Source organism: Phaenicophaeus curvirostris, chromosome 8 (genome assembly GCF_032191515.1).
Source record: "Phaenicophaeus curvirostris isolate KB17595 chromosome 8, BPBGC_Pcur_1.0, whole genome shotgun sequence".
Lineage (NCBI taxonomy): Eukaryota > Metazoa > Chordata > Aves > Cuculiformes > Cuculidae > Phaenicophaeus > Phaenicophaeus curvirostris.
The window spans coordinates 38117839-38130592 of NC_091399.1; the positions used below are offsets into that span (position 1 = coordinate 38117839).

Here is a 12754-nt window from a genome sequence, read left to right on the forward strand (position 1 = left end):
CAGGTCCCAGTTGGAGGGGTTAGCAGTCAAGTAAGTGCAGGACTTTGATCAGGAAGGTTGTGCAGAAGCTGATCGGGAACACAGCCCCCCAGGAGCCAGCCCTGGGGCTGGGACTGCCAGGGGAGCCCCCACAGAGGTGCCCTGCCTCCAGTGGCTGCAAGTAGGGCAGGAACCCCACGCACCAAGGGATTTGACCCCTGTGGTGCTGAATGCCAAAAGCCATAGGCACAATGTGCTGTTGGTGGGTACTTCCAAACTCCCTGCTGAAGAGAAAAAACTTCCCACAGACAAGTTTAGAGACAGGATGATTCACAGCAAATGCTTTCAGAGGAATAGGCATGATCTTGAAGAAGCAGGTGTGCCTGCGCCTGTGGGAAGCAGGCAGGAGGTAAAATGTCACCACCAGAGTCCTCCTTAGCTCCGACAGGACAAACCTTCACTAAATCTTCCTTAAAAACTCAGGCAAGCATGGACAGGAAAATAAAATCAGCACAGTCTGAGCATCTCTTTGCACTTTGGTGGTTTTCATATTAGTTTGGAGAGTGGATACAGTTTAGCTTCTTTGAAGCTTGTTTTCATATACACCATAAACAAATCTGTCTTAAAGGTACGCAGTGACTGGCCAGCACAGCAGCCCCATACACTGCTGGGGAACAGGGAAGCTGCCCACTCTATCTCCCCCAGCAGAGGCTTTAGAGGTGCCAGGCTCACTTCAAAAGCCCCAAGGATATCCCAGATTACAGGGGATTACAGCAGATGCTGCTGTTCCCTACCATGGAAGCATGGCTTCTTGCAGCAGCTTTAGTCAGCAAGCCCTCAGAGAGCCAGGGATCCTCAGCAGTGTGGTCAGCAAGTCCTGAGGAGGACTTCTGATGAACTTTGAAAGCCATTTCAGCTGTGTCTGACAGACTGAAGCAACCCTGGCATATAATTCTTAGTGAGGCTTCTGTGAGACTTTTTTCACATTTCACATTGACAGTGCTGTAGAGCTCATGGTACACTGGCTCGAGCACACGAACTTTCTCAAGCAATGTCCCCAAGGAACAGCAGCTGTTAAATTGGATACAGGCATTTAGTGCTGGGGACATGATGACAACATAGAAACTGAATTGCTTTCAGTTTTGGATGATCAAAAACTCACACTGAATTGGTAGCTGTGTTTCAGCCAAAACTAAGATGATGACAGTGTAGTAGAACAACACCAAATACGAGGATATGAAGATCTCAGCATACTGTACTTCTACTGGTCAGAGAGGTCAAGGATCTTGTGATCTGATTCAGCAGATGTTACTGGTTTCGCAGCACTGGCAACTATCCTCATTGCCAAGATAGAGAGGATTTCTCTCCTGTATCTCAACTGGAATAGAAATTCTTTCACTTTGTGTAGACTAAACAAGGGCAGGAGTGGAGGCAAATAGCTGAAGTGATTCATCACACAGCTGGGACAGCCCAAGCCACGCAACGCTGCTTCTGTCCCCCTGTATTCTCCATAGTCAAACCCCACAGCGTTTACTGAAGAAACAGAGCATCCTACCCTAAATACCCAGCAAACTGTGAAGCAGCAATGACTTCTGAAGGGATCCAGGCCTGCTCATCACCGTTGTCTTGCTTCCTTGAACCACTGGGTTAGATCCTGGTTACCACCGTGCTTCCAACTCTAGCAGCTTCCAGAAAACTTGATAAGTTTTAATTCCATTCAAGATGAGTGTAACATTGTGGCCAACTAAATGAAACATAGGGAGTACTTTGGGGGTGTTTTTTTGGCAAAAGTTTTATTCAAACTTCACCTCCCTAGTTTAGTTGCTTAAAAAGGAAAGTAAACACACACTCCCCCAATCAATACAAGCATAATTAAGTAATTGCAGCATCATGATCTTGATTTTGTTAACATTTTTTCAAACAAAAGCTAGAGCTTCATATTATAGAATTATATTTCCTTGGACAACATAGTAAAAACAAACCCATTCAGAGGGAAGAGCTCTCTTGACACTGAGGAACAAGAGTTACTCTGGGTGGGACAGGACCTCAGGAGGTCTCTTGGCCAACCTCCTGCTCAGGGCACGGTCAGCCAGGTGGTGAGAGAAGGGTGTTCAGGGCCTTATCCCACTGGGTCCTCATGGCGGTTACTGCTCCTGGGATGCTGATGGGCTGCTCTTGCTGTCTCCTCATCCCCATTTTTATCACTCCACATACAGACAAAACATTATGTTACTCTAAAGCAGCCAAAGTTGGGTTTACACAAAGTATAGAACACTGTCAACTGTGCACATACCAGTCCCAACGAATATATAGTTCACTTCTAAGTCACCACTTTCTTTGCTCTCTCATCTGAATGCTGTTTCTATAACCCAGGAGATCAGATTCACAAAGCTTTACCACTCTGTGAAATCCTGCACAGCTCAAGATAGGCATTGGGAGATCCTGCTCTGACCAGCAAGGGTAAACCTGCTCCATGTCAAACAGCAATCACATTTACAGTCCACACATTTGGTGACTGCATCAGGGCATCTACCAAGGAACACGTGTACAGAAGTGACAATGTGACCACCAACACAGTTCAATTTTCAACTTTGAAAAGTCACAGCTGCTTTTCTCTAGAGCTCCCGGTTCTCGGGCATGCTGTGTCCCAGGTCTTGCTATTCCCTCATCCCCAGAGATGTTTCTGCTTTTCTCCACCTGACTCACTCCCTCTTCCCTCTCACTGTTGGGTGCATTTACAGCTGATGCTTGGCCACCCCTACAGAAAACCTGGGGCCCAAAGCTTAGCCAAGGCAGAATACAGAGACTGCAGAGACTGAGAATAAGCAAAGGTAGAGGAAGGAGGCTTTTTGATAGCGATGAACCTCAATGAATCTTTAAGTGTGGGGAAAATGACATTTCACCTTCATATTTCTAAGAGAAAAAAACAAAGTTAAACTCCTTAGGTCTTTAAGACAGAAGAATAGAAAGCCTACTTTCTCTGAACAGCTATCAATCTTCAATAAATACCCTTTCACACAGGATCATAGAATGGGTTGGGACCTTAAAGATAATCCAGTTTGAGTCCCCCTGCCAAGGGCAGGGACACCTTCTGCTGTTATCAGGTTGCTCAAAACCTCACGCAACCTTGCCCTGAACGCCCTTCACCACACTCTCCAATAAAGAACTCCTCCCCATCTCTCCTGAAGGCACATCTTTATGCCACAAACATAACTTGTTCCTTTCCTGCAAAATGTAATAATGATGGTAGATGGGAGTGGGTGATGGCAAATGGAACAGAGAAAACTCATTCAGACAAACTCCAGCACCATTCATAGCCCACTGGACTTACTCTGAAAGCTGTTAACAAATAGCACCAATCAGCTGCAGAACTAACATTTAATTCTCAAAGCCCTGGTTCAAAACTTCAGTGGGAGTTAAGCAGGTAACGCTTTAACATCTCTCTAGTATAGCACTAAGTAGCTTTCTTTTTGTTTCAGTTACATTTCTTCAAGGACAGTGTATCTCCTTTAACATGTAAGCATTCAGTGCCCTTTTCTGAGAAAGGCGGAAAATAAGATACTGCTGTTAAAGGGCCTTATCTTAGGAACCATCCCTCAGAGGAGAAACAAAACAAAGCAAGCAACTGTTTCACTGTGTTTAGACTTAACTCTCTAGGTTTTAAAAAAACCCCAGATTTCCTATGTCATAAGTGAGCTCAATTTTTCAATATTTTCGTTTTACAATATGCCTAGATTTGCATGACAGTCATCATCGTTCAGATTCTTCATTTCAATAGGTTAAGTAGATCTTTAAAAAGCTCCTGCAATAAACTCCCAAATAATCCCTTCCTCCTTCCCTCCTCCATACTCCTACAAACAAGGCATTCAGCCCAGCTACAAGAACATCCTCTCTCTTTCCCCACACAAATACTTACCTCTGTAATATATATTTTGTACCTTCTCATCCAGAGCACCTACAGCATTTCAAATTAACTACTGACCCTTGCACTCACACTATAAACAAGCCCTTTAGAAAATCTCAATTGCATTGTGTCTACATTGATTAAAGCTTGAATCCTACTGACCTCATGCGGTGTTAACTTCTCCCATGCACCAGGAGCATTCTGCTTTTCTACTCAATTACCCCCTTCTGTGCAGAGCCATCACTACCCAACGAGCACACACAATGGACTTCTGCTTCATTACACTAACCAACAGCGGGATCGGAATAAACAAGCTAATTTATCATCGGACAGACTGAGCTTTTCCAACTCGAATCGCAAGAATCTCAATAATGTTATATATATTTATGAAAATTTTCTTTTCTGCCTCCCTCTTCCCTGACCTTGGTGCTACTAGTTTAATACATTAATTAGTGACCACTAACACAGTTTTAAAATTATCGTTTTATTACTAGTTACTATTTCACAAGCTACACGAAAGCCTTTTTTCTGATCACTACTGCTGAATTGCAGTACCTTTAAATAATCTAATTACTCTTTCAAAAAAACCACTACCTACTAGAAGCTCACTCCCCTTAGGAAAGTTATTTCTTTATTATCATTTGACTTCAAGCTTTCTCAGGACCAAAGTCCTTTTAAAGCCACAGTGCACCATTTCCATCCTTAGTGGGAGATGCCAGATGCACTATCGTAGCAGTACACCCTTCTTCCTGTCATCTCCAACAGATTTTTTCTATTCTGCAGATTTCTGTCTTTTTTGTTTCAGACCATAAAAAAACCACAGAATCATAGAACCATTCAGGTTGGAAAAGATCTCTCAAAGATCAAGTCCAACTGCCAGCTCAACATCATCGTGCCTACTAAACCATGTCCCAAAGTGCCACATATCCACATTTCTTGAATGACTCCAGGGATGGGGACTTCACCACTTTCCTGGGCAGCCTGTTCTAATGCCTGTTCCACTGAACCTGTCCAAACAACCAAAGCCTAGTTTGCGAGATTCCTGTCCCAAGTTCATGTTACGTGCTCAGGACTCACGCTTTGGATGTGGAGAGTGAGCCAGGAGCAGGCTGTGCACGCACCTCCTCTAGTGACGGTATTGGCTTGGGCACTGCTGGCTCTTCTATCTTGCTTGGAGGGCAAGAGGAGTCCTGCCCCAGCTCAGAGTGGATGGGAGAAGCTGTCTGGTGGCACAGACAACAGCCCAGCCCTCTGCCAAACTCTAAACCTACAGTCTTAACAGACTGGGGTGGGAAGTGAGCTGCTGGGATCCAGACATAGAATCATAGAATAACCAGGTTGGAAGAGACCCACCAGATCGAGTCCAACCATTCCTATCAAAACATCCCTGACCAAGCACTACAGACAGCAGAACAGCCTTAGTGTGGTTTTGAGGAATTTCTATGATTTCTTCGCTTTCTAGAACCATGCAGTAGCTGGAGGTATGTGTGGGTAGGCACTGTGGGGGTGGTTGGGTTTTGGGTTTTTTTTTTTTTTTGTTCAAGGTTTGTTCTTCACTGCTGCTTTTGCAGCTTTGGGCCATGCTAGCAGAAGAGTTGTCCGTGCAGTACGCCTCTTTAGAGCAGCACAAACTGGAGTTTTCTGCAGTCAGACAGCTCTCAAAAAGCCATACGAGCAGCTGTGCCAAGAGTCTTTAAAACTGAAGGTGCAGTTGGGATCCCTGCTGTGGGAGCAGGAGTCCAAGCACCCTGCAAGGCTGCTGCCACCAAACACCAAGTGAAGGGCTACTGGGGGGCGGGGAGCGTGTGAAACAATCTTCCTTTCACATCTAAGCGATTATTCCCTCAGTCCCAGACAAGTCACAAAGCAAGAAAACCCTAAGAGGCACTAGAGTACAAGTATACTTGCTATAGAACTGAATGAATGGCCACCACGGTTCATATACAACATCAGCAACAAATGCAAACCAAGTAAGCACTAGCAGTACGAGTTCTAGAAATGCAGAAATACTAAAAAAAAAAAAAAAAAATTTAATTCAAAAGAATTTAAAAAAAAAAAAGGTAGAATTGATTTACTAATTGCCAGAGACAGTTTGATCTTCTTCCAAATCGTCCTTTGTCAATTTTCAACTCGGATGAAATGCATTTCCTGCTATGCCAGGCCAAGATATTAAATCCCTGCAGACAGAGGTCTAAAATAGCAGTATGACCTGACAGTATCCTGCAGCTTTTCTCCTGAAGTCCCCCAAGTCACACGCTCACGTAACAAGATACCTCAGACCCACCAACACTCAGATATGTAAAGAATTCCATCTGCATTTGAATAGGAGGGATCAGATCCCTGGGCCATTCCCCAGGCTGGGGCCAGCAGCGGAGGGCACCTTGCAGCCTTCAAAGGCTTTCAGACGCTATCCCAGAGTTATAAACTTGACTTCAAAGACAATAAATGTTATTTACTAACAAAAAGATTTCCGGTTTAATCGTCACCCCTTGCAAAGCGCAGAGGCAGCAGGACCACTGGCTGGTAAGCGTTCGGGTTTAAAAACAAGCCTCTTTAGTTAGTGTCAACACAAGAGCAAAGAGGAGCAGCAAGAGGACCATCCCCTCGATGTAACCTACCAGGCAGTTTCCCCGCTACACCTCTCCCAAGTTAACTGCAATTTGGAAGTGATGTAACTGTGAGAACTGCAAAGACCCCAGAGCCTCAGAGGATTTACAGCCTCGCTGCCCGCTCCTCAGGCCCCCAGCAGGGACGTTACTGCCTGGGAACTCTCAATTTCTGGCACATTCACCCATTCAGCTACAGTTACAGCTCTTAGAGAGAAGAATTGAGCAGACCTAAACTAAATAGACATGACCTTTCATGTCTGCTTTTTCATCAGCTCCCAGCGCTTCTGCCAAGGCTGCAGCACTGAAGGAATGTCTCTGTATAGAGGAGTCTATTGGCATTCACGTCCATGGTACAGCACCGACCTATTCAGCACAGCTTGCCCATCTTCTGGAAAGGCCAGCAATGAAAGAAAGTCAGGCACAGAAAAATGGTCTTTGTCCTAGAGCCCACAGACACTCTTCCCCAGCAGGCTGCATCCACATACCTTAGAAATCAGAGCAGCTCTCCTGTCAAAAGATCACTTCAGCCCTAAGATGGTAATGAAATCTGAGGAAAGAAAACTAAATCCTGGAAGCTCACTGCTCAGGAGCCAAATCAGACATGTAGATAATGAACTGGAATTGTTGATAGCTGCTCAGCCATTTATACACATGACTCATTATCTCTCTGGGCAAAACACACAAGTAAGTTTTATTTGCTCTAGTCAAAACAACTGTTTTTTCAATCTTAAACCAAGGCAAGGGAGCTGTGAACCTGCACCTTTCTCAAATGCATCCCCCTCAGCCCAGGAGACTCATGTGCTAAATAAATACCTCCACTTTTCTAATCAGTTAAATTTGTAAAGGGTATGGTTGGGCACCGGACTTTCTGTCCTTAACTGTATGTGTGCCTGCTCCTGGACTTTGTCTTCATTACAGGGTTCTGCTGCATTCTGTCAGTTCATTTGAACCGAAACCAAGGTACTCTGACTTGGGACAAGGAGTCCTTGTAGCCCTGGAGTAACTCACATAAAATAAGGTATTGAAAAGCTGTCTTTTCAATAACTTGTCTAAAGGAACAAACCCCACCACTTTGAAGCAGGCAAACTGCTGCACAGAGCTCCCTTGTCTGATTGCCTCCTGTGTCCCTCCTTTCAGCCTGCCAACGTACCCAGCAGCTTTACTCTCTGCCACAGCCTCCCACAGCACTGGAAAAGCAGGGGCAAGATGCACACATGTCGATTTTTGCTTGACTGAAGTAACAGAGAGAAAGTTGCAGTGAAGGCGGGGCAATTTCTTCACCCCAGGTCGTTAGAACAGACCAGACATTCAGTGAAGCACAAGCTTGATTAACAACATACCAGCAAGCGTGCCAGGTTTGTATGTCTGTCCAGCTTCTGCAGTGATCAGGCAGCAACACAAAGCCCACTGAGATGCACAGAACCCTGCCTGGGCACAGGCAGCACCCACGCGGCTCAGCATTCCCAGCACTCCAGGGGAGCCACACAGCCACAGAGCATTATAACAAATTACAACAATATAACTTCAGGACTCAATTAACACAAGATTTTCTATTATCTCCATGAACTCTAGAGCAATTTGAGCAGCAATATCTTTTCTTTCTTTCCTCCTGCCCCTTTTTTTAAAATACCATGTATATAAATGAATTCCAGGATGCAAATGAATTTACAAAGAGGACCACCACCAATAGCTTTCCACAAGGTATACAGAGGGACATAATTTATAATCAAAAGCTTTGATTTAAAGCAAGCCAGGAGTCATTAAGCCCACAGTACAGTCAAGTCAGATTTCCATATACAGAATTTCTCCCACCTGGCCAGGTGTCAGAAGGAGAGGATACCAGCTGTCCCAGCTCACTGCTGGCTCTAGTGAAGCTACTCTAGCATGACCTCCATCAGAACACCCTGCTTGAAATCCCCAGTAATAAGCAGGGCCAGACGGATGCTGCAGCTGGTCCAGCTGTGGGAAAGTTTGTCCTCACACCAAGGCCATCACCAGCTAATCTGGCTCCACGTGCTGTTTAGCACGACTCAAAGCTCAGACAAGGCCAGTGGCACCCCTGGAGAAAGCCAGGATGCCAGGGATACTGAAAAGGCAGAGCATACCTATAGCATGCGAGAGCTCCTCAGAACGTCAACACAATTGTAAATTAGCTTCAGCCTGATTTCTCACAAACACTAATGCTGCCTTGAAGGAGGACAGAAAACATTCCTGTTTGATTCCATTCTCCTACAATGTTTGCTATCACTGCTAGTGGCATAAGGAAGACAAGGCTTTATTATGGCTAGTTTTGGGGTCATGTTTTATTGAGTACTGATACATCCCAACAGAACATGTAACACAATCCAGAAGCACAAACCTTTAAACAAGATGTTTATCCGGAAAGAGAGCAGACACCAGGAACTCTGCAGGGCTTGCAAACAGGTCCGTTTGAAGCAGTGACAACACCAGTTGTCTGCAGCCAGCAGTTCATAGCACAACAACAAAGAAATAGCTCAATAACATTCTCTCTGGAGGCGTCTTCTCACTCTTTAGTTTTGCAAAGCTCCCTTAGACTGCCACAGGAGGTTCATTCTAGTAAGCAAATGACTCCCATACGTGAACACCTCATGCTTTGCTAACCTACAGTTCTAATCAAAATCCATGTGAGAGCTGATAAGAGTCCTGCTTCCAAATATAAGAGCTGCTGGAATTTGTCAAGTCCTATTAAAACTCAGGTATTAATGCAGTTTACTGTTCAAAAACTAGCTAGAGAACCACCATCAACAGAAAGCCCCAGTTTCAGAAAACTGAAGCTTTGTTGTCATTGCCGTATCAGGTACCAATGCATTGCATTTGTGTATTTTGGACTTGCACAAGTAATCTGTTAAAATAGAGCACTTAGTCATTGTTTTGAAATATGACCTAACTGACTGCTAAAGGAAAGGCTGGTTTAGCTTTGTAGCTGTGTTCCAGTTGTGTACATATTTTGGTTTGTCTAGACCTGAACAAACTAAAATAACTAGATTCTTGATGTTTGTTTGGTGCACTGGATCAAACCAGACCAGGAACACTATTTCAGTGACACCTCAACTCTCATTCCACTTTGTGTCACACCTCTCTGAAGAGCAGCAGTCCTGTGTCATTGCTGCCAGACCTACTGGCAGTTTGGGCGCTTTGCTTCCCATCGTCGTCTCCAGGCGTGCTGCAGAGGAATGCCACCCACAGACCCATTTCTCTTCTCACCAGGTGCCTCTTAGGAAATGCTAACTAACTGAAAGGACAAGGACCCCAAGCTGTGGTCTAAAGGGACTGGTCGCAAGCCACTGTCTCAGAGCTTCCAGGGACATGAGGACCCCAAGGGCGAGGCATGCTCCAGGGCTGGGAAGAGTTTCCTGCAGAGCACCAGGCTGCAATGCCCTGCTTGCTTGCACATCCCCGTGCCAGATGCTGGGGACCACACCTCATTGACAGTTGTTCCACAGACATCATGCACACTCAGGCTTCCAGCTCCCAGGAGGGCTGGCTGGGAGCTGTTGGAACCAGTCAGGGCTGCCCCACACCCACTGGAGTGAAGAGGGGGATGAGCCTCTTAACTCCTTGAATGCATCAGAAGTGATAAACACAGTGGAGAAAAACCAGTTTAGGTGATTGATGAGCGTAGGTTTACCTGCTAGAAGATCAGAAGTGGGGTTTTCCAGCAATGAAAGGAAGTTTGCCCACAATAACCTCCTCCATAACCTCTGCAGATACAGGATGCATTTACTCCAGAGGTATAAAGTCACTCTGAGTTTGTGTAAGACATTGAGACTCGGCTCCAAATTGATGTTCCCATTTGCAGGAGAGCTGATTAGCCCAACAGATCTTCCTGAGCGGTTCCCCAGACCAGGCATCAGCGCGGGGCCCCCCAACCAGGACAGGGATGCCCCGTAAAGCAGGAAATAGGCAAGACAGAAAGCAGAAATAACAGTATCTAACTTCTTTCATCCCCAATCCCTACAAATCTGTTTATTCCAAGCATATTTCTGTTTAGCTTTACTATGCCTGTCCCCCGATGACAACAGAAACAGGGTTTCCTGATCAACACCTTCCTTTTGTACATACAACTTACTTTTTTCTAACTTTGAAGAGAGAAGCTACTAGAAAAACACTTAAGAACACTGAGTCTGTCTTCTCTGCACAACACAGGCCAACACATTTTATCTAATGAATCTGTGCTCGGTTCAGTAACCTGCTCTGAAACAAGATTTAAAAAAAAAAAAAAGAATAGCCAATCCTAATAATATTTGGTGTTGGTTCAGACCCACAAGACTAGAAAAACGGAGTTTAATCCAATAACTCCAATGTTTGCCACCGACTCCTTTGTGCTTAAGCAAAGATGAGAAACTGAAGCAAGAGAACAAGGGAAACTAAAGTTTTTCAAAATTCTATTTAGTAGAATTCCTCTGGCTCTTAAGAACAGACAATTAGGGGCTACAAATGCATCGATGTGCACCAGGAACACCGAATCTGCTTCGTGAGGAATGGCTGCAGGTATTTCTTCAACAGCTCCAAGCCCTCCTGGAGAACAGCCCAACTCTCTCCTCCCAAATCCCCAGCTTCCCCGATGCTCTCCCAGCGCGGTGCGACTGCAGCTCCCACAGGCGTTAGCACAAAAGCCCCACGGCTCCGAACACCAGAGGAAAGGGGAATAAATCCTCCTGGCCACGCGGGAGGCAGGTCTGCCAGCTCCCAGTCTGCCAGCTCCCACCGCCGAGCGCGGCCAGATGTTAGACCACGATCGCCCCAAGGAGCCGGCGCAGAGCTCTACTGCTTTCTAGTAAAAAAAAACAACTCCCAGGACTGCCCCAAACCCCTTCTCTTCTCCATCTTCCTCCTTCCATCCCCCAGCTCCTTCTCCAGGCAAACTCTCGGAGGCAGAGCGGCGGCGAACCCCGACCGCACGGTCGTCGCCGAAGGTTACGTCCCACGAGCGCTTCCCGGAGGGTTTTTTGTAACGCTCCCGGCCAGCTAATAAAGGAACAAACACCAGCCGGGATTAGAAGTTTCGGGGGAGGAGGCGTGCGCGCTGCTGCCTCTGGAGGGACCCCCCCGGCACCGCCGGGGTGCGGAGCGAGCAGAGCCGGCCGGCCCCGGGTGGGGGGGGACAGGAGGGGCGGCCCCGGGCACAGCGGGAGCGGGGCCGGGCGCCCCCTCGCCCCGGGGCGCATCCACCTCCCTTCATCCCCCTTCTTTTTATAGTTCTTTCTGCTATCCCGCGGGCGGTTCGGAGGCCGCGGCACGGGGAGGGGCAGAGGCACGAAAAGAGCCCAGAAAGAATATATAAATATACATATATATATAATTTTTTTTTTACAGCCCCCCAAGCTGCGCCGCCGGTCGCCATGCTGACGGCTCCCCCCGTCCTCCTCCTCGAAGAACAGCCTGAACACAGGCCAAAAAAAACTTTTCCCTGCCCGTGTTCTTTTATTTTTTTTTTTTTATTTTTTTTCTCTCGCAGGCACCGGAGTGAAATGCGCACAAAGAGGCCCAGGGAGCCGCGTTTCCTTAACTACAATAGCCGGGCTAATTAGCTCACGGGCGGGAGTCAGCGACACTGTAACAAGTAGCTCCGCACCGCGAGCGGGGAGAGCGGGCGGGGAGAAAGTTCGCACCCCCGGCACTCACCGATCAGCCCTCCCACCAGGAAGGCGATGACTTGGAACGCCAGCAGGATCCCCCCGACGATGCAGAGCTTTCTGGTGCTCATGTTCTCGATGATGGCCCCGGCCATGTTGGCGCCGGCGGGCCCTGTCCCGCGCGGGGGCCGGGCGGGCTCCGCACTGATTGCCCCGGGCCGCGCGCGCTCCGCCGGCCGTGATTGTGGCCGCCGCCGGGCTGCATGTGGCCGCTTTAAAGGAGCTGGCGGCGCGTCACGTGACCCGCCGCCGCCGCCCCTCCCCGGCCCCGCCGCGCGTGCCCCGCTCCCGCCCTCCCCGCGGCCCCGGCGGCCCCGGGACCCCGGCCGGGAACGGCCCCGCGGGGCGCCCGCTTCGGGGACGGACGGTGGGAGACGCTTCCCGGTGCTGCGTGCCAGCCCGCTCCTCGGGAGAGCCCTGCCCCGTGCCGCCTGCGGGTCCGCTCCTCGGAAGAGGCTTGTGTGATGCTGTGTGCGGGTCCAGTCCCTGAGAGATCCTTTTCTGTCTGATGCTGTGTGCAGGTCCAGTCCCTGAGAGATCCTTGTCTGTCTGATGCTGTGTATGGGTCCAGTCCTTGGAAGATGCTTGTACGGGTCCACTCCTTG

At 47.7% G+C, this 12754-nt stretch overlaps 1 protein-coding gene across 1 annotated transcript in view; it reads right to left on the bottom strand.

The window, feature by feature from the left end:
• LOC138723097 (protein wntless homolog) overlaps positions 1 to 12369 on the bottom strand; it is a 38668-nt gene extending 26299 nt beyond the window's left edge. The window contains exon 1 of the mRNA XM_069861978.1: positions 12139 to 12369. Coding sequence (XP_069718079.1) covers positions 12139 to 12244 — 106 coding nt within the window. The 5' untranslated portion in view covers positions 12245 to 12369. The remainder of the gene's footprint in view (positions 1 to 12138) is intronic.
• Between the last annotated feature and the right edge of the window lie 385 nt (positions 12370 to 12754).